Source organism: Neodiprion lecontei, chromosome 1 (genome assembly GCF_021901455.1).
Source record: "Neodiprion lecontei isolate iyNeoLeco1 chromosome 1, iyNeoLeco1.1, whole genome shotgun sequence".
Lineage (NCBI taxonomy): Eukaryota > Metazoa > Arthropoda > Insecta > Hymenoptera > Diprionidae > Neodiprion > Neodiprion lecontei.
This window is the reverse complement of record NC_060260.1, coordinates 21,635,810-21,654,808: the sequence shown is the minus strand read 5'-3', so window position 1 is coordinate 21,654,808 and position 18,999 is coordinate 21,635,810. Positions and strand designations below refer to the sequence as shown.

Genomic DNA, 18,999 nt, shown 5'->3' with positions numbered 1-18,999 from the left:
GATGTACATAAGGCATTTATCCAGGGATAGAAATATATATATATATATATATTAGGCTGATTCAAAAAAAATGGCTAATTTTTTTTTTTCAAAATCCTCACATAAAAACTTCCGAGAAGGTGTGAAAAGACGCCTGTAAAAAGCAGAGCCCTTAATATTATTATTAAGAGGTCGCGCATCGGGAATTTCTATTTCCCGTTTAAATAACACAGGAATAAATTTTTTTAAAATTTGCAATTTCGTATTTTTGCAATGGCTCATTGAATTAGCGGACCAAAGCATATTTTTGTAGGAAATTTGACGCTCTACAAAAAAAGTCCTTACAAAGTTTTCGATAGTTACACTCCTTCAAAAGTTATTCGAGGTCAAAGTTGAACTTACAAAAAAATTCAATGTTTTTTGTTTTTCTCGATGATACTATGAATCTTTTCTCATTATTTTGTTATAAAGATATATTCAATAAATATATGTTACTCTAATTGGGCTTTTTCAATCATTAATTTTCCCATCGAGTCAATATAAAGTTACCTTACAAAAATGCGATGTTAAATAATAAACATGTTATCATGGAGAATCCATAACTGATGCACTTGACTATTTAAAAATGTAATTGTTCCGAAATCTGTCCTCTTTATAACAAAATAATGAGAAAAGATTCATAGTATCATCGAAAAAAACAAAAAACATTGAATTTTTTTGTAAGTTCAACTTTGACCTCGAATAACTTTTGAAGGAGTGTGACTATCGAAAACTTTGTAAGGACTTTTTTTGTAGAGCGTCAAATTTCCTACAAAAATATGCTTTGGTCCGCTAATTCAATGAGCCGTTGCAAAAATACGAAATTGCAAATTTAAAAAAAATTTATTCCAGTGTTATTTAAACGGGAAATAGAAATTCCCGATGCGCGACCTCTTAATAATAATATTAAGGGCTCTGCTTTTTACAGGCGTCTTTTCACACCTTCTCGGAAGTTTTCATGTGAGGATTTTGAAAAAAAAAAATTAGCCGTTTTTTTTGAATCAGCCTAAATTATATATATATATATACATACATATACATCACATGATGTGAATGTATATATGTCGATATATTGTCGATTGATGTTCCCAACACAGAAAAAAGTTAAAAATGGCAATTTTGATTTCAAAAACTCTTGCAATTGAAATAATTCCCGTGTTGTGCGATGCCATGATGGCTAACATCACGGTCGCCTACACACAATCCTCATTCTACTGAAATCATACATGCTGTGAGTACTAATAGCTATTTTGTTGAATAAAAATGATTTTTTCCTACCGATGAGATTTAATATTAACAATGTGTACTATAACCAATTACTGGCGAATAAAATTGATGAGTTTTTGATACATAGTGGAATTTAAGGGGGGTGGGGGGGGGGGGGGGGGAGGTAAGGGTTTCAGCATAAAAAACACCTTTGTTGTGAATTTTTTTTAAAAGTATGGATTGAGCAAATTTAGTCAAACCTTTTTGTCCATTATTAAGTATACTTTTAACAATATTTTGTTTATTATTTTTTTTTTCATTTAAAAGTTTTTGCCGGCCATCTAAAGTGTAAACTGCTATTTTCCACAAAACATTCCTCCATTTTGTGGGTGGGAAACCCCCTTAATGTGAAAAAAAAAATTTTAACTAAATGTTGGGGGGAGGTATTTTATATGTAGAAAATGTGTACCAAGTTTGAAATGAATCGGTCAAGTAGTTTTTAAATGGCAGTGAACACGGACTTAGAAAAAGTAGTTTTGAGAAAAAATCTCAAGGGCACGATCGAACGTACAACGACAAACTGACGCTCGTCTCTCGTTTTAAAATATTGTACAGTGTATAGTATACATACAAATATAAAATATGTCTTTATGGCTTTACTTACCTGTCTTTACTAAATAAAATATTCTTGATACAGGATAATGGATCAGAACGATAGAAGTGAATAAGCTGTATACCTGCTGTCAGAGCTATAGTGTTAAAGGCCAGGAGACTAATTAGACAATAACTTCAAGAGTTTTGGTCAGATCGACTTAAAAGTTTGGGAATATATTCTTGAAATGTTTAACACTAAGATAAGACAAGAAAAATTTCGATTTTTCGAAAGTGTAAAACCTTACCCCCCCCCCTTAACGCAGGTCATTCAAATGAATTTACTCCAAGCGCTCAGGCATCGACAAGCTTTTTTGCTAATTGTCGAAATACCCTCTGTTCGCCTGCATTTTTATGATCATGATTAAATCATATTTTATTATTAATATTTTTATTATTAATTATCACTGATTGACGATTCTGATTTATGTGTGGATTCAATTCAATGGATCAGGGACGATGAACGTCGGAAATGACCCGAGTCAACGTAGAGTGAAACATGGTTAGGATGACCGTGACTGGCTTATACGGGTAGAACACATTATCGCAGCAAATTTGTGAGCGATGAACAATTTTCAATAATGTTGACACCTGATCCAATAGCACTCCATATTTATGCACCAGCACGAAGTTACGGACAAAACCAGAAATTACTCTATTTAAAATAGTCTCGGGAATCATGGATTAAAACGGGTGTTAGAGACAGAGAAGGAAGAGAGAGAGAGAGAACTTCCCGAACATATGAAGAAGGCTTAGGTGGCGCCACGATACGCCGACCTGAACGATCTAGAACGTTCCGCCGAGTATTCAGCCGTCTTGGCTTACCGGCGTTTGCTAATCAGTTGAACACGAGGACGAGAAGAGGCCAGACGTGGTGCTCTTTCTCTATTCTCTGCGCTTTGTGTGTGTGCCGCGTGGCGAGTCAAGTCGGTTAGAAGTCGTAACGTTTAGAACGCGAGCCATTAATTTAATTATAATCATTAAGCCCCTCAGGCCTTTCATCCTTTTCGCATTAATAAAGTAAATATAACCACGAACATACGTCATCGGTCTCTGTAGAGAGATATGAGTAGACAGGGAGAAACCACTGGTGTGCGCGGGCCTGAGTTCCTCTCGCCACGCACTACCGGGCCAGCCAATAAACGGGTGTCGCCAGTTCGGTTAGAGACACACTACCTGATACATGTGTCTCATTTCATTATACCCTACCTAGATCATAACATGGCGCAGTCGGTAGTAGGGGCCAATACATCGCGAAAAATTGAAGAATAAAATTAGCAAAAGAAAAAAAAAGTGAAGACAACGTGTTAAAATAACGTCTTAGTGCATCCAGGGATTATAAGAGACGAATAAACGGCAAAACGATGGCAAACGAATACAGAGGAGTTCCGCCGATGTCGATGACGGACAACGTGGGCGAAAACTGGCGAACATGGCGGGCCAGATTTGAAAACTACCTCGTCGCCTCGGAAGCGAACAAAAAATCAGAGGCCACACAATGTGCTCAGTTGCTCCACTACATCGGTGAGGACGGCTTTAAAATATTTACAACATTCACGATCCCGGACGAAGAAAAGGACAAACTCCAACCCCTTATAAAGAAATTCGAGGAACATTTTTTGCCAAAAGAAAATTTGGCGTACGAAAGGTACCAGTTCTTCTCGTATCGCCAACATGACGAGGAAACGTTGGAACAATTCATAACGGAACTAAAGAAAAAGGCGAAGAAATGCAAGCTGGGCAGTCTGAACGACGAATTAATCAAGACGATGATTACCTGCGGAGTAGCCGACGGGTCTATAAGGGAGAAACTGCTCCAAAACGATGAGCAAACTCTCCAGGAAGCTATAGACCGCTGTCTCATCATCGAGAAATCCAAAGAGAGATCGCAGGAGATGGAGCACGCTCTGACGACGACAGCATCGGTTGACGCAGTCAAGGGGCGGAGTCAACGCACCGACACAGCGCAACACACTTATACAGCTAAGTCTATAACTTCGTGTACGAAATGCGGATATGCTCACGCGATAAACAGATGCCCAGCGTACAATAAAATCTGTAATAACTGTAGAAAGAAAAATCACTTTGCTGAAATGTGTTTCAAAAAACAAGACGGAAACAAGCGCGATCAGAAAATAAACGAAATCAATGAAGATTCAGATCACAGCGAATACCTGTTTATAGCTCAAGTTGAAACCTCAAATGTAAAAGAACGGTGGTACGCGGAGTTAGTAATAAACAATCATAGCATAGAATTTAAAATCGATACGGGCGCTGACGTGAATATTCTGCCCATGCCAATATTCAAAAAGATCAACGTAGCGAAAAAAGAAATTCAAATAACGAACACGAAATTGAATTGTTATTCGGGCGAAACTCTTAACGTGGTAGGCAAATGTAACGTCATGTGCCACAGGAAAGGCCAAAAACACAAAATTGAGTTTTTTGTAATCGACTCTAACGGAACACCTCTGCTGGGTCGAAAAACCTCGGAGGAAATAAATCTCGTTAAAAGAATTTATTCAGTCGAACAGAACAGCTACAATGAATTACGAAAACAATATGAAGACGTATTTTCTGGAATAGGTTGTCTAAGTAAACCGCATCAAATTAAGCTAAAAAAAAAACGCCACGCCTGTAATACATCCTACGAGGCGAGTTCCTTTGCCGCTGCGAGACACTCTCAAACAAGCATTGGATAAACTTGAAAAAGACAAAATAATCGAAAAGAAAGAGGGTCCGTCAGAATGGGTAAACGCACTCGTGCTCGTGAGGAAACCAAACGGATCGATTCGTATTTGTATTGACCCGAAAGAGATAAATAAACAAATCGAAGTCGAGCCGCGACAAATTCCGACTTTCGAAGAAATTATAAGCAGAGCTAACGGAGCTACCGTATTCAGCAAACTTGACGCGCAAGCAGGGTTCTATCACGCCCCGTTGGACGAAAAAAGCTCGGAAATTTGCACATTCGGCACGCCTTTCGGGAGATATAAATTCAGAAGGATGCCTTTCGGCATTAAAACTGCACCGGAGGTATTTCAGGATAGATTCAAACAAATTTTCGATTTGGAAGGCGTCGAAGTGTACATTGATGATATTTTTGTATACGGAAAAACGAAAAAAGAACACGACATTAGACTTAAGGAAGTCCTAGATGCGGCCAGGCAAAACGGCGTTCGGTTTAACATAGATAAATGCGAGTTGGGGAAAAAACAAATTAAATACATTGGTCATATAATCTCCGAGAATGGTATTGCTCCAGACAGTACAAAGATAGAAGCCATCAAAAAACTACCGGTGCCGCAGAATAAAAAAGAGTTACAAAAAATCCTCGGGATGCTAACGTACGTCAGTAAATTCGTAGTCAATTTCGCGGAGAAAACGGCTCCCCTAAGAAATGTTCTGAAAAAAGATGGGGTTTTTGAATGGAACGCGGAGCAACAGAGAGCATTCGACCAGCTAAAAGCATGCCTATCGAGCGCTCCAGTATTACAGTTCTTCGATGTAAATGAAGAGACGACACTTTCAGTCGATGCTTCGCAGGCGGGGCTAGGAGCCGTATTACTCCAAAATAGACTTCCTTGTGCGTACGCGGCGAAAGCGATGACCGATACACAAACGCGTTATGCGCAAATAGAGAAAGAGCTGTTGGCAGTTTGTTTCGGTTTAGAGCGATTCCACGATTATATTTACGGAAAAAAAATAGTCGTCGAAACGGATCATAAGCCGCTAGTACCAATATTTCAAAAGCCCCTGAACAAATGTCCAGGAAGACTTCAAAGAATGTTGGTGCAAATTCAGAAATACGACATAGAGATCGTTTATCGCCCAGGCAAAGAACTCTATATAGCAGATGCTTTGTCGCGGGCTTACGATAAAAACGATAAGTTCCTAGGATGGTCACAAGAAATTGAATCACAAGTATGCTCAGTAAATTATGTAAACGCAACTCCCGAAAAGATAAAACAGCTAATTGAAAGTACCGAGAAAGACAGCGAGTTAAAAGCGTTAAAAGAAATAATCCAAAACGGTTGGCCGAACAACTCAAACAAACTGCCAGCAACGGTAAGACCGTATGCTCAATATAAAAGCGAACTTGTTATTGTAGACGGTTTAGTTTCTAAAAACGATTGTTTAGTGATCCCGCGTGAAATGCGAAATGAAATAATCGACAGAATACACTATTCCCACCAAGGAATTACTAAACGTCAGAAAATCACACGCGAATCGGTATTTTGGCCAGGTATCTCGAATCAAGTCAAACAAAAAATCGGCAGTTGTCCAATCTGTTTAAAATACTCGAACTCACAAAACAGGGAACTTCTTCAACCCCATGAAATTCCAGAACTACCATGGAACAAAATTGCGTGTGACATATACGAGATAAATGGCCAGAAATACCTTCTCGTTGTAGACTACTATTCAAAGTATCTTGAAATAGCCGAGCTACGGCGAAACGCGACAAGCGAAAACGTGATTAGACACCTCAAAACAATGTTTGCGTCTCACGGTGTACCGGTGACCATAGTATCTGACGGAGGTACTCAATTTACATCGCAAGAATTTAAGAAATTCGCGAAAGAATGGGAGTTTGATCATGTAACATCATCTCCAACGTATGCGCAGTCCAATGGCATGGCTGAAAGACACATTCAAACATTCAAGAAAATAGCGAAAAAAATAATAAAAGAGAAAAAAGATGTACAAATGGCGTTGTTACAGTATCGCAACACTCCTGTAATCGGGAATCGATCGCCGGCCGAACTATTAATGTCGCGCAAACTCCGAGACAATTTGCCGAACTGTAGTGAAAAATTCCTACCTAAAGTGGTACCAAACAACATAAAAAAAATGATTGTCGAAGAACAGAACAAACAAACAGAATATTATGATAGAAGGGGAGCGAAAAACCTTCCTGAAATTCCCGACAACACAGACGTCTACGCACAACTCCAACCTAACAGCCTATGGCAACCGGCAAAAGTCATATCTCAAACAGGCAACAGACGCTACAGCATACAGACTAAAACGGGGAACATCCACACGAGAAACAGACGATTCCTGAAACCCTTTAAAAAAACAATGGCAAAAAATAAACCTCCCTCGTCTCCTCTCGTCGCTAACGGCGACAATAAGACCTACTACATTCCTTTGGATGACGAAACAAATTCTCAAACAGATGACACCGAGACAAACTCAGATAGCGAGGGTCCTGAAACCGCACAGGCGGTCGAGCTTAACGATACGAGCATTGCGGAATCTCAAAACGGTATCGAATCAGATCAAAGCGTAATTATAGTAGACACTTCGACCGAGGCTGACGAGACGTGGTCAGAAGCCGAGGCAATGCCTACCGCAACGATCACACAAAGCGGTAGAGAAAGTAAACCACCAAGTAGACTACAGATAGAATAAGCTAGTATGTAAGAACATATAGGATAAGCTTGTAAAAAACTAAAAAAACAAAAAAAAAAATGTAAAAAAAACAAAAAAAAAACTTATATATATATAGCAACGCATAGAATAATTACGTAGTAATTAAACTAGAAAAAGAAGGATGTAGAGAGATATGAGTAGACAGGGAGAAACCACTGGTGTGCGCGGGCCTGAGTTCCTCTCGCCACGCACTACCGGGCCAGCCAATAAACGGGTGTCGCCAGTTCGGTTAGAGACACACTACCTGATACATGTGTCTCGTTTCATTATACCCTACCTAGATCATAACAGTCTCTGAACCATTTATTCGTCCTGTCCCTTCAATCAGTCTTTCCTGCCCTGGCCAAGGTAGCGAGAGTCTGGCCCTTCACGATCGTCTTGTCATTAAAAGGGAACGTGAGAGAAAAGCTATAAATAAGTAATCATTTAACACGGGGTATCATGATTCCTGATAGCGACGAAGTAGTGAACTATATTGCAAAACGGTCCCATGAAACTTGAATTATTTTATACTACTAACAGAATAGAATAATCGGTTTGATCGTTGACAAAACATGAAATCAACTGAACACTTAAAAATTTTGTGTACCCTGAAATTCACTCAAATTTCTCTGCTGATTTTTGTAGGGCTAGTGTTGTTGAAAATTCTTCTGTTACCATAGACAATTTAATAATGCATTGTTTTGAAGTGACCGAAATCTGGAAATTAAAATGGATTACTTCGACTTGTATGGATTTTCTGAAACACAATTTTCTGAAAAACAGACTTTTGAACTGTGCAGCGAAGAGCCTATGATTAAGAGATTAATGTAACGCCTCTAAAAACCCTCTAAATTGTTCCGTCCAAGAGTTACACCGATTTTTCAAAATTTGTGGTGGTTTCTACCCCTCGGGGGTGGAGCAGTTAATACGAGTGGGTGTTTTGCCAGGAGCCTTTGATTCTAGAGTAATTTTGGCGCCCGTACGAACTCTGTGAGATGTTGCGTCCAATAGTTACACCGATTTTTTGAGTTTTGTGGTGGTTTCCACCCCTTGAGGGTAGAGCAGTTAATTCGAGCGGGTGATATTCCGGGAGCCTTTAATTATGACCTTCACACTTTTTTAAAATTTGACGTCGTTCCCGTTCTTTTTAAGTCTGGCGGTTTCAGGTTTATCTCGAACTGGCACCGCCACAGCTTCTTTTTAAAAATCACCGAGCAATTAATTCAAAGATGAGGAATTCCAAGAGCCTTTAATTAGCCTTTAATCATGACCCTAACACTTTTCCGAAATTTCACCTGTTTTCCGTTTTTTTCCGTGTGGCGGTTCCAGGTTGATGTCGAGCTGGCACCGCCACAGGTTTCTTTTAAAAAACGCGGAGCCTTTAATTCGAAAATAGAGCATTTAATTAGCCTTCAATTAGCCCATAATGATTCCATAGGAGATTTTTCGATTTTCGAATGTGGCGGTTCCAGCTTGATATGGTTGAAATTTGGAGCTCTGCTCAGTGTAAGTATATTCTGGATTGCCTATAAATAGGAGTCCTTATGTCGCGCGTTCATGTAATATCCGTCATGTTATAATATGTGTTTATTACTTTGGGTACTTGGACAGATGTTGGAGACGGAGGTGAAACTCTCAGGATTGGCATAATATCTGGAGCTGCCTGATCTACAGCTGATGCTGACAGTGTACAAGTTTTGCGGATCTGTTTTACATGCTTGCGTTCCGATGATATACTTTCATGCCCATTCTCAAGCACTGTACGATACTGTTCGGTAGGTCTTGAAATTGTTTTGGGAGATCTTGGAGACTGCCTTGAGGAGATTCCTTCTATATCTAATGAATGGTAAGTTGCAATGATCAGTCCCTAAATTCTGTAAAGCGTGATTTGTTTCGAAACACAGGAAGTTCATTAAAAATATGTTACAGGAGCATTCAATGATGACTTAACAATTTCGATACTATATGAATATTATTGACTCATTATATAAATTTCTCACAGTGTATTAAAGAACTCCAATTTTCTCGTGCCTAGCTCAATAAAACTCATCAAGCAGGCTCGGTCTATGTTAATTTTAGGTAAACAATAGGGTACAAATATTTCGAGTTAGCAGAAAATTTTTTATGGTTCCTACAGTTCACTGATTGTGAAAAATATATATAGTTGCAGTATGTATATTCTAACAGTACAAGAAAGTTCAGTGCAATTTCGTGACAACTATCTAGCGTCGTCGTTGAATTGACTACGATGAGCTCTAGAAGCCAGAAGGGCATAACTACCACTTTTGCTATCAAAAACAACTTTGCTGTCATAAGGACTTATTAGCAACTTTAACATTGGAGCTCCATTAGTAGAAAATGTGAACGTATTCTGCTGGAATATGGTACACCATAACACTTTTTAGCGTGGTACTATTGAAGATGAGGTATAGATCAAATTGTTTGAAAATTGATTTGCATCTCTTCTGGCAATAGGCAACTGTTTGCAACTTTTGTCACTTTTAGAAAGGCGTAACATAATTTTTTAACTTTTGTGGTTTCCGCTTAACTGGCTCAAATATTTGCGAGTTTTCACATTTCTGTAAATTTATTACGACCAGAATAATATTTGACCGTCGCCTTTGCTGCAAAACTAGGCTAAATGCGCCGTGAATTACGCTCTTCTGTCAGAATGCGTATAAATTTTCGTCTAACGAAACTTCAATGTTAAAAATACTGCTACACTCTTATGGCAAGATAACTAGCTCGTTAGTAGTTACGTACTAGCCCGCGATATATCGATAGCAACCTGTTATCGATAAGATAATTACGATCCAGAATTTTTGTGAACTTTTGTTTGTCGGTCCGCTTGATGCAGAGAATATAATGTTGTTTATCCCTTCAAGAACATAGCGTAATTTTGTTCTGTACGAATATGTCAAATAATTAGGAATTCCTATCGTCATATGTGTGACGTATGGCAGAGGCTGTTGCTCGAGTCAGCTTTCCAAGGGCATGTTTACTGTAGAGGTTAGCGCGGGAAAACGGAAATGTTATAGCGATTGTGCAAGACAGTAAGTTCGCAGTCAGTAGATTCCGGACTTGGAGAGCGAGATCGGACCGGTGGGTAGAGCGAAAGTAGAACGAATTAGAAACACATATTAATTAATTTTTTCCAATACCTGCTAGGGGAATTCGATTTTAAAATCTTACGAAGCGTGGATAAAGTGCGCCATTTCCAAACAGTCGACTAAAATGACGTTGTCGCCTGTGCACAACTGAAATGCTCGATTTTATACACTAGGGCTTCCTGTGGCGCATGCGTACTTTCAAATAACTCAATCTTATGCACTGTATTAGGGACCGTGAATTACGTAACTTCATTTCTTTTTATGCCGTCAGTGGTACTTGCGTCAATTATCAAACCAGAGTTTGCTTCACACGTATTGGAAAAAATAACATGTGTCACATGTGCAGATGGATCATACCTGACTTGTGTGATAACATCAATTGCCTTGGTTCGTGCTGCGTTCACATTACTACTCGTGTGATTGCAACACTCACCGGTTAGCTCGTGACGCCAACTTCGTACTCGAATTCGTGTTTATGCAGCACCTGCTTATGCAGTTCACGCGGCAAGCTTCACACCTATTGAAAATGAACACTTTTCGCAATTGTAAGACAATATAATATTTTCACAGAAATTTGACTTTTCCACACGGCGCAAAATATTTTAGAAATATTTCAGCAATGCTTCATTTGGAACATGAAATATTTCAGATTCTTCTATAACGTATGAGAAATAGTATGTTAGACATGTGTCTATGTCTGCATGTATAAATTGCAAAATGTTACTGTCACATTTTCAGTAAATATTTCAAGAATCATATCAGGAACATTTCTTTTACTTGGCCAGAAATAAAAAATTTATGGAAACGAATATTTGTAAGAAAATCGAGAAGAGCATTTCATTTTCGGTAAAATATTTCTAATGTAACACAAAGACTTTTCAATTAATGGAAAAACTGCGTTCATTTTTTAAGCGCGGAGCTCAATTCCAAATTTTGAAGTCATGAATCCTACATGTTATCTACTAGGCTACAGTAACTTTTGTTAGTGGCTAACAAGAAACCTCAGTTGGTGCCGCCCTCCGATTTCATTGCAACTCATGTATGTTGTAGAACATTGAAAACTAAAACACACGCAATCTTTCCGGCGGAAAAACAGTTTAAGGGCGTTGCCTATGCCTCGAAGAGCGCGCGCAAACAGAGACTCACGATTTTCCTTCTCATTTCCTCATTTTTGAAGATAATTAGATTCTTAGGGGGTCATTTTGAAGGTAAAGGATAGATCTGTGTCGCCTTTTTTGCCGAATTTTCGATTTCGCTTTCAGATTTGCGTAAAACGTACTTGAAAGTACGTTATGTTTGAAGTGAAACACAGCGGACAGTGAATTTTTTTTCGCAATTCGGCGAAAAAGGCGACACAGATCTATTCTTTATCTTCAAAATGACTCCCTAAGAACCTAAGTATCTTCAAAAATGAGGAAATGAGAAGGAAAATCACGAAGCATAAAACAACAAATTTTTCGCGCAAAAGGCGGGCGGCTGCTAGCGCCACGACTGCGTTGGCCGGCGACCATGCGAATTACAGGCGAGGAGAGTAGACTCAACACCCACCACTACAATTCCCCTCCTTCGAATCCTCGTCGCTCGGCACGTGGATAGTGTTCCGCGCTTTTATTTTTGCTTGTGTTTTTCTACAGTGTTTTTTATTATTTCGAATCAGTATTTATTCCCGCGATGGCTAAGAAGAGAGGGAATGTGTCTTTGAAGAAGAAGAAACGACCCGGCATAAAGATTTTGGCTAAATTTCAGGAAAAAAGGAGGTAAATCGAATTATTTATATGATTGATGGTGCACCCTCTCTGACTTCGAGATTCAATCACTTCAGTACGAACAATCGCAGGGCTTTAATTTAAGAAAGTACTTTCAAGAGCCGATAGTGCTGTTCATAATAGCAGTATATATTCATTCTCTAGTTTTTTTATACATACGAAAATATAAACTAGAATGCATTGTGACGTGTGGTACTAGCCCGGTTTGCATTAGTCGCTAAAATATGTCATCAATTTGTTACGTGTTCAGGTTAAATGATCGAAATCGATATTCGGCAATTAGCATGAGTGTTTACACTTTGTCGATCATAAGGAATATTCTTATCACTTATTGTGACTACCTAAGTATCCAAGGTAAAATTACAATGTACCTGACAGAATTTTCCATACAAAGTAAATACGGCGCATACGTATTAGGCCACTAAAATACGCGCATTTTGTTTTTAGAAATAAACTTGACGTAATTCTGGGGTAATCATACATGCACACATTACTTACAAATCAGCCACCTACAAAACTGTCATCAAATCAGATACTACTGCCAAGTATAATTTATTTAGAAACTAATGATGATTTTGATATACTATAACTAATGATGACAAAAAAAAAAAAAATTGAAATCAAAATTGAAATTCAAAAAAAAAAAAAAAAAATTGGAGTACATGGTACTTGGCGGGCCCATGTTTATATTGCCATTACAACATTGATATAACTCGACTTGTATTTTTTTATGCTTGTTTTAAAAAAGCCCGCCTTTTACCACTATCTCCAATTTTTTTTATTCCAATAAAAATTTTTTTTTTTTTTTCAATTTCAATTTTGATTTCAATTTTTTTTTTTTCGTCATTATATTAGTTATAGTATATCAAAATCATCATTAGCTTCTAAATAAATTATACTTGGCAGCAGTATCTAATTTGTTGACAGTTTTGTAGGTGGCTGTTATGTGGGTGGCTGTCACATTAATATACTTGGTGAAAGGTTTTTGCACCAGAGGTGCTTTTTGGGGATATCAGTACTTTTTGTGGGATTTCGCTTGAACATTTAAAAATTTTGCTCGCTCGCTGCGCTCGCTCGATAGATTTTTGGGATACAGAATTAATATTTGAGACGAAAATAATCGGTGGAAAAGCCAAGTTAGAGCTTTCTCATAATTACATGTATCAGGTCCAAGGTCTTCTACACATTACGAATAGGAAGTGGTGCTATTTTATAGTTTGGACGCCAAAGGGATGATTTTTGATAAAATAAAACGTGACGATAAATTCTGGACCGAAAAAATGGAGAATAAATTAGCAGATTTCTTTTACTTTTGTTTGTAACCCGAGATCGTAGATTCTAGACGCGCCCGACAACGCTCAATCCGCGAACCCCCTCAAATCATCGAAGCCCAGATAAGGCCGCGCGTAAGAAACAGTAAATTCACGACCGACAGACGACAAAACACTGTAATCTAAATATATGAACACATGTACATAAATATAATAGCTTTGTATATAGCTTACGTGCAATATTTCTGTGATTTATGTTTAGTTAGTTATATGTATTACTGTGCTAAAAATTTGCTAGTCATATCGTTATAATTATATATCTGATTATTCATTCCAGGAATACTTTCTGCAGTCGGACCAGACTGCGTGTATACCTATATATTATGTAAATATTCTATAGCCTATTTTTTCATTACTATCTGTGACCTGCACTCGTGACGTACTACTTTCCATAGTTTGCGCTTTCTATAGAATTTATTTAGCCATATAATGTATACAATGCTCGATGCTTTGTTATATCAATTTTCTTTATCAAGATTACTGTCATGTTTCACTTATACTGTTTCAATTTAATTTCTATGAGATCCTTCTCATACAGATTTCGTGATTATGTTTATTAATTTTAAACGAGTTCAATTTTACTCTTACCATTTTATATTATTTTTTATCATTTTGTATTTGTTTGGTGCAAACCCGATCATGGTTGGGAGGTAGGGACGGGTTAGGCGGGTCTCTGTTTGATAGCGACCTCCACGTGGTGAGACCTGAGAGATTGATGATATTTTCGTTGTTATATCATGAATTTGCTCACAGCTATTCGTTGCATTTTCAATTTAAAATGACCTGTGACGACGTCTGGCCGGTATTCGTAAATAGTTACGTATTATTTTCGAGACTGTATTAGGAACAGCTCTCAGCCGATCAAGCTATGCTTTGAGCTGCCTCAAGACAGTCCTGCAAATCGAACCTGACTATGAATACCGGCTGTTAGACTATTACCAGTCACGTGATCGCATTGCGTAGAAATACGGACGCCGGTGAATATAATTTTCGTTGAAATATGAAGAATGTATATCTATATCAACATACGTATAAGGAATTCTACGTCACGTCCATCAAAAAATGACCTCGTATTTTTTCAATCTATTCATACTTTTTTTCACATGAAATAAAGGTAAAAAGAATCGACACGCATTTTGGTGTTCGTCCGAATTATGTTTGTTTTCGAAAGTTACAAGACAATCATTCAATTTTGATACAAAAGGAGCTCGCATATATCCGGTTCTATTCGACGTAAAGACATCATTTACAGTGCATTCGGAAGGTGAACGAATAAGCTTTCATAAAAAAAATGCAATGTTGAACATTATTGAAAATCCCAATTTTTATAAACAATTCAAATGTTTGACGATTTTTACCTCATTAATGATAAGTTTTCGAATTATAAAAAAAATAGTTTCGGGTTCCTTATTAAATTCTGTATTACTAGTAAATTTTTCAAGTGGAATCTGAAAGGAGTCTACTTTTTTTTCTATTATTCATCAGGTGCTGCGTCGTGCCGAGCGCGATACACTGGGCTGTTTAAAAGTATTTGAAACTGAATGCCCGTGAGGGGTGGAAGAGGCTAGCCGCGTCACCCGCCCCACTCCGGTGACAGCTCGGTTGCTCCGTCTCACTTGTTTCTTTACCCTCTCTCTCGCCACGGTTAACGCGGGAAGCGGAGTAGCCCGCGCTTTCTAGCTAGGCAACGCCCTTAATTGTGACAGACCAAACCTGCGCGAGATCAATATAGTAGTATTGTTTACGTCCTTGTAGAGTCGCTTTATTTAGTTGTTAATTAATGATCAGAGAATCAGTTTCTTTTCGCTTTAGTCATGTGTGCGTAGTGATATTCATTTATTTATTTACTTGCTTCATCATTATTGTCTGGTGTTTCACGCGTAAATGCGCAATTGGAACATAAAAATATGGGTATGTAAAATGGATAAATAACAAGAAAATGTAAATCCTCAAACGCAAAGACTGATCTGTCACATAGGGTGACTAGAAAGGGTCGTCTGCCATATAGGGTGGCGGTGATGTTTGATCTGTTAGATGAGGTAGCTAAAAAGGGTAAGAGACCAGGCCTGCGGCATAAGGCGGCTGTGGAAAGGAGTTCAACGTGTCGAGATATTGGCTCGTAGCGAGAGCAGACAACTGAGCGCATGCGCTGACGATAGCCGCACGCTTCTCGGGAACGTAGAGGGGAGAAGATTCCGGGGGCAGCAGCAGCAGCAACAATCCACGAGCAATTGCGAGGAAAACCTCAAAATAAGGATCTGAAGTGAAAGTATACGCCTGGCTCTTTCTCCCTCGATTCCGCCTGGGCAGGGCAGAAAAGAAAAATAGTATAAAAATATATATTAAAAATTAAAAATTAAAAAATATATATTATATAGAACTAAAAAAATAAAAGAAAAATAGTTTAAAACATTTCTCTTTTCTTAGGAACTCACATTGGAATAAATTTTCATGAAACTTATAAATTAAATTGAAATTTTTCGAATTATTCATCAAAAACTGTTAAAATTAGTATGCATTGAAGTTTGACGATGAATATCTTTTAAACGCTTAACTTAATCGACAAATCATAAGACACCATTTTTGTAGAGCAGTTAATTTCCTACAAAACTATGAGTTGTGCAATTCATCAAAATTTTTTGTAAGCGAGTTAAAAAATTCATAAGCAAAACAGAAATTTCTCTTAAAATAATCAAACTTTAAGCTTTGATATCTTTTAAACGGTAAGGTTTACGAAAAAATTGTAAGAGACCTTTTTTGTAGAGCGTTCGATTTCCTACAAGAATATGAGGAGAGATATTTTTTAACGAACAGTTGTCAAAGAGATATGAATTTTTGTTTCTAATACTCAGGAAAAAATGCAAAATTGTAAAGCGGAGGACCTTGTTATCAAAATTAAGAGCTCATATTTGGTGAGAATTCTTTAGAGGTATCTAGCAACCGATTTTCAGAGTATAAAGTAAAAAAAAAAAATACTCATTTTTTTTGGCCCACCCTAATATATAGTATATCATTTTTTTTTTATTTTGGTTTTTTTTGACGGGTATATTTTCACCACAGAGCCGCTGGCTAATTTTATTTCTATCTTGCGTCACGTAAAGATAAGCATAATCTTTGGATAAGGCATTACCTAATCGATCGGCTGCGACTTGCCAAATTGCATAGTTTTCAAATAGGAAGCCACCTTCACTGATGAAATTCATGCCTTCCAATACTACGAAAATTTCGTCCGAGCTTTTCTTTGGTTTACGAGGCATTATTATATGTATTATATATAGATATATGAGTGGAAGAAAAAACAGCTACAAAGTAAATGTCATATTGATAATTGTGAGTAATTACTACGGGCAGCAAGTGCACATAGTACCTGTAAGTCCAGCGGTTTGCTAACCAAACTTGTCGAAGAGTCATCTCTTAGGAAATAAAATAATGAGAGCCTATGGGTTCCAAGTTCATCGAAACAAGAATGAGCGGTAGCGATTGTGAAGTTATGAACTTATTGACTACCTATCAACTGTAGTACTGACAAAAATTGTCTTTTGACTGGAAAGAACGGTCAATTTCAATTGTGGATAAAAGCAGTGGAAGACTGCTCTTACCAAGTCCCGTCCAACGTTTGTTCATTTGCGGTCGGGTCCATATTGTGAGGACCGATTTACGAGAGCACCCGAAGTGGCGGCGGTCGGTTACAATGAGAAAGCGAGACTTTTTCTCTTGAAACGCACAGATTATTAGCAAGTTTGACAGATTAGCATCGGAAACTAGGGGCCTATTTCAGGTGAGTTTACTCACTTCTAACGTACTAATAGAAAACAAGATTAGAAAAAATAACTAGAAATGTTCTCTTCAATTGTTATTTCTGATGCACTTCTCAGCATGACTACTACAATCGTAGAGTTTCGTAAATTGTGGATAGACGTTCTATAATGTAATTTCTTTCTTCAGCACTGATGATGTAGATGATGAAACAAATAGCAGCTTTGATTCGCAAAAATGTCCATAACTTCTTTCCTGAAATACTAAAAACGAAACTTTCCCTGCAATAGACTACAAATGATTCTGCATTTATCGGCACGTTAAAATCGGATGCACCTCAAAAAATGTCAATTTTGATTTTCGAAACTGGAAAATTGAAAAATTCTTTCACCATAATCAACCAGAAACGACTCGGCACCTATAGCTTTTTACGATTTTTGAAAATTTTCAATTAAGGTGAGCCCCGTTTTAGGAAACGCTATATCTTTTTTGGTTTTTTCCTACAAACGAGAATTTCTTTACTACAAATAATTACAAACGATTTAGAATTTATTGAACGTGAGGTAAGGTAATTCTACAGAAAGTGCAAATATTTGCGTTCCTCAATTTAAGAGGTATTCAAATCGACAAAGAAAAAAAAAAAAAAAAAAGAGGTATTTAAAATGTTACGTCCAGCATACCACTTCTCTCTATTTTTCCTACTCGCTAACTCTCCCACAGTTCTTACATTAATCCCATGGTCTCTGTCCTGTCCTCTTATCTCTACGTAGTCTCACGCTATTCACTATCGCGCTTACTCATCAAATTCCATTCCCTACTCCTAGCATTGTCACACCTTTTCTGCACCCGTACGTTTCACGTCTCGAGGAACACTCCTATTCTAACTCTCAACCACGTCACATCTAGACTTCTTACATAGCTTCATACAGCACACTTCGTTTTTACCGCCATCTGAGCTTCCTCGAAATAAATATATAAGTAATATCTCAAACAAACCCTACGTTATTCAATCCTCATCCTGATTTCCGGTTGTCCTGGAACTTAAAAGCGAAGCCAACCAGTTTACTCTTACCGCTCAGGAGTAACTCTACTCACGGACGTAACAAAAAAATCAAAAAAAAAAAAAATTCTTTTCTACCTGAAGTGAAAGAAACTAAACTGAGCTACGTAGGCAATGAAAAAAATGGTGTCATTTTTAACTTTCATTCATGAAAATTACTCGTATTCGGCCAAGGTCTCAGTCCCCTGGCATGTCACCGACGCAAAATTCAAACAACTGAACGTATTCAAGAACACCAAATTATATTTTCATGAATCCTTATTCTTGGTATCTATACTGCATACATTGTCGATGATGCTAATAATATGGTTTGCGATTATACATTCTGTTTTTCAAGTAAAAATCGACCGTGAACTTTGTCACCACTTTCGAGATTTCAGTCCCCCTTGCTTCAAACAATTTTAAATATTTCGATATTCTTCACTTCGGAGAATCAAGTGCTTCCACCTACCAATATCCTTTCAACTGAAATTAGCACAAATGTGCATCGGTTTTGCTCAGTTGCAATTAGGACTCTATCAAAAGAAGACGTGGAGGTACCAGTAAATTTATCAGGGCACTGGTAAATGTTATTGATTAAATGATCATATTTTTCTCATGTTTGTTGAATACAATGTAATTAGAAGTATGGTGCTGAACTGTATGTACAATGGTGAGATTTATTAATAATTTAGTTGTGG

The 18,999-nt window shown here is 37.6% G+C and overlaps 1 protein-coding gene across 1 annotated transcript; it reads left to right on the top strand.

The window, feature by feature from the left end:
* The first annotated feature begins 3,036 nt into the window (after positions 1 to 3,036).
* On the top strand, positions 3,037 to 4,799 carry LOC124294709. The gene has a single exon (XM_046741311.1). The coding sequence runs from the start codon at positions 3,240 to 3,242 to the stop codon at positions 4,575 to 4,577; it is 1,338 nt and encodes a 445-aa protein (XP_046597267.1). The 5' UTR covers positions 3,037 to 3,239; the 3' UTR covers positions 4,578 to 4,799.
* Positions 4,800 to 18,999: the final 14,200 nt, after the last annotated feature.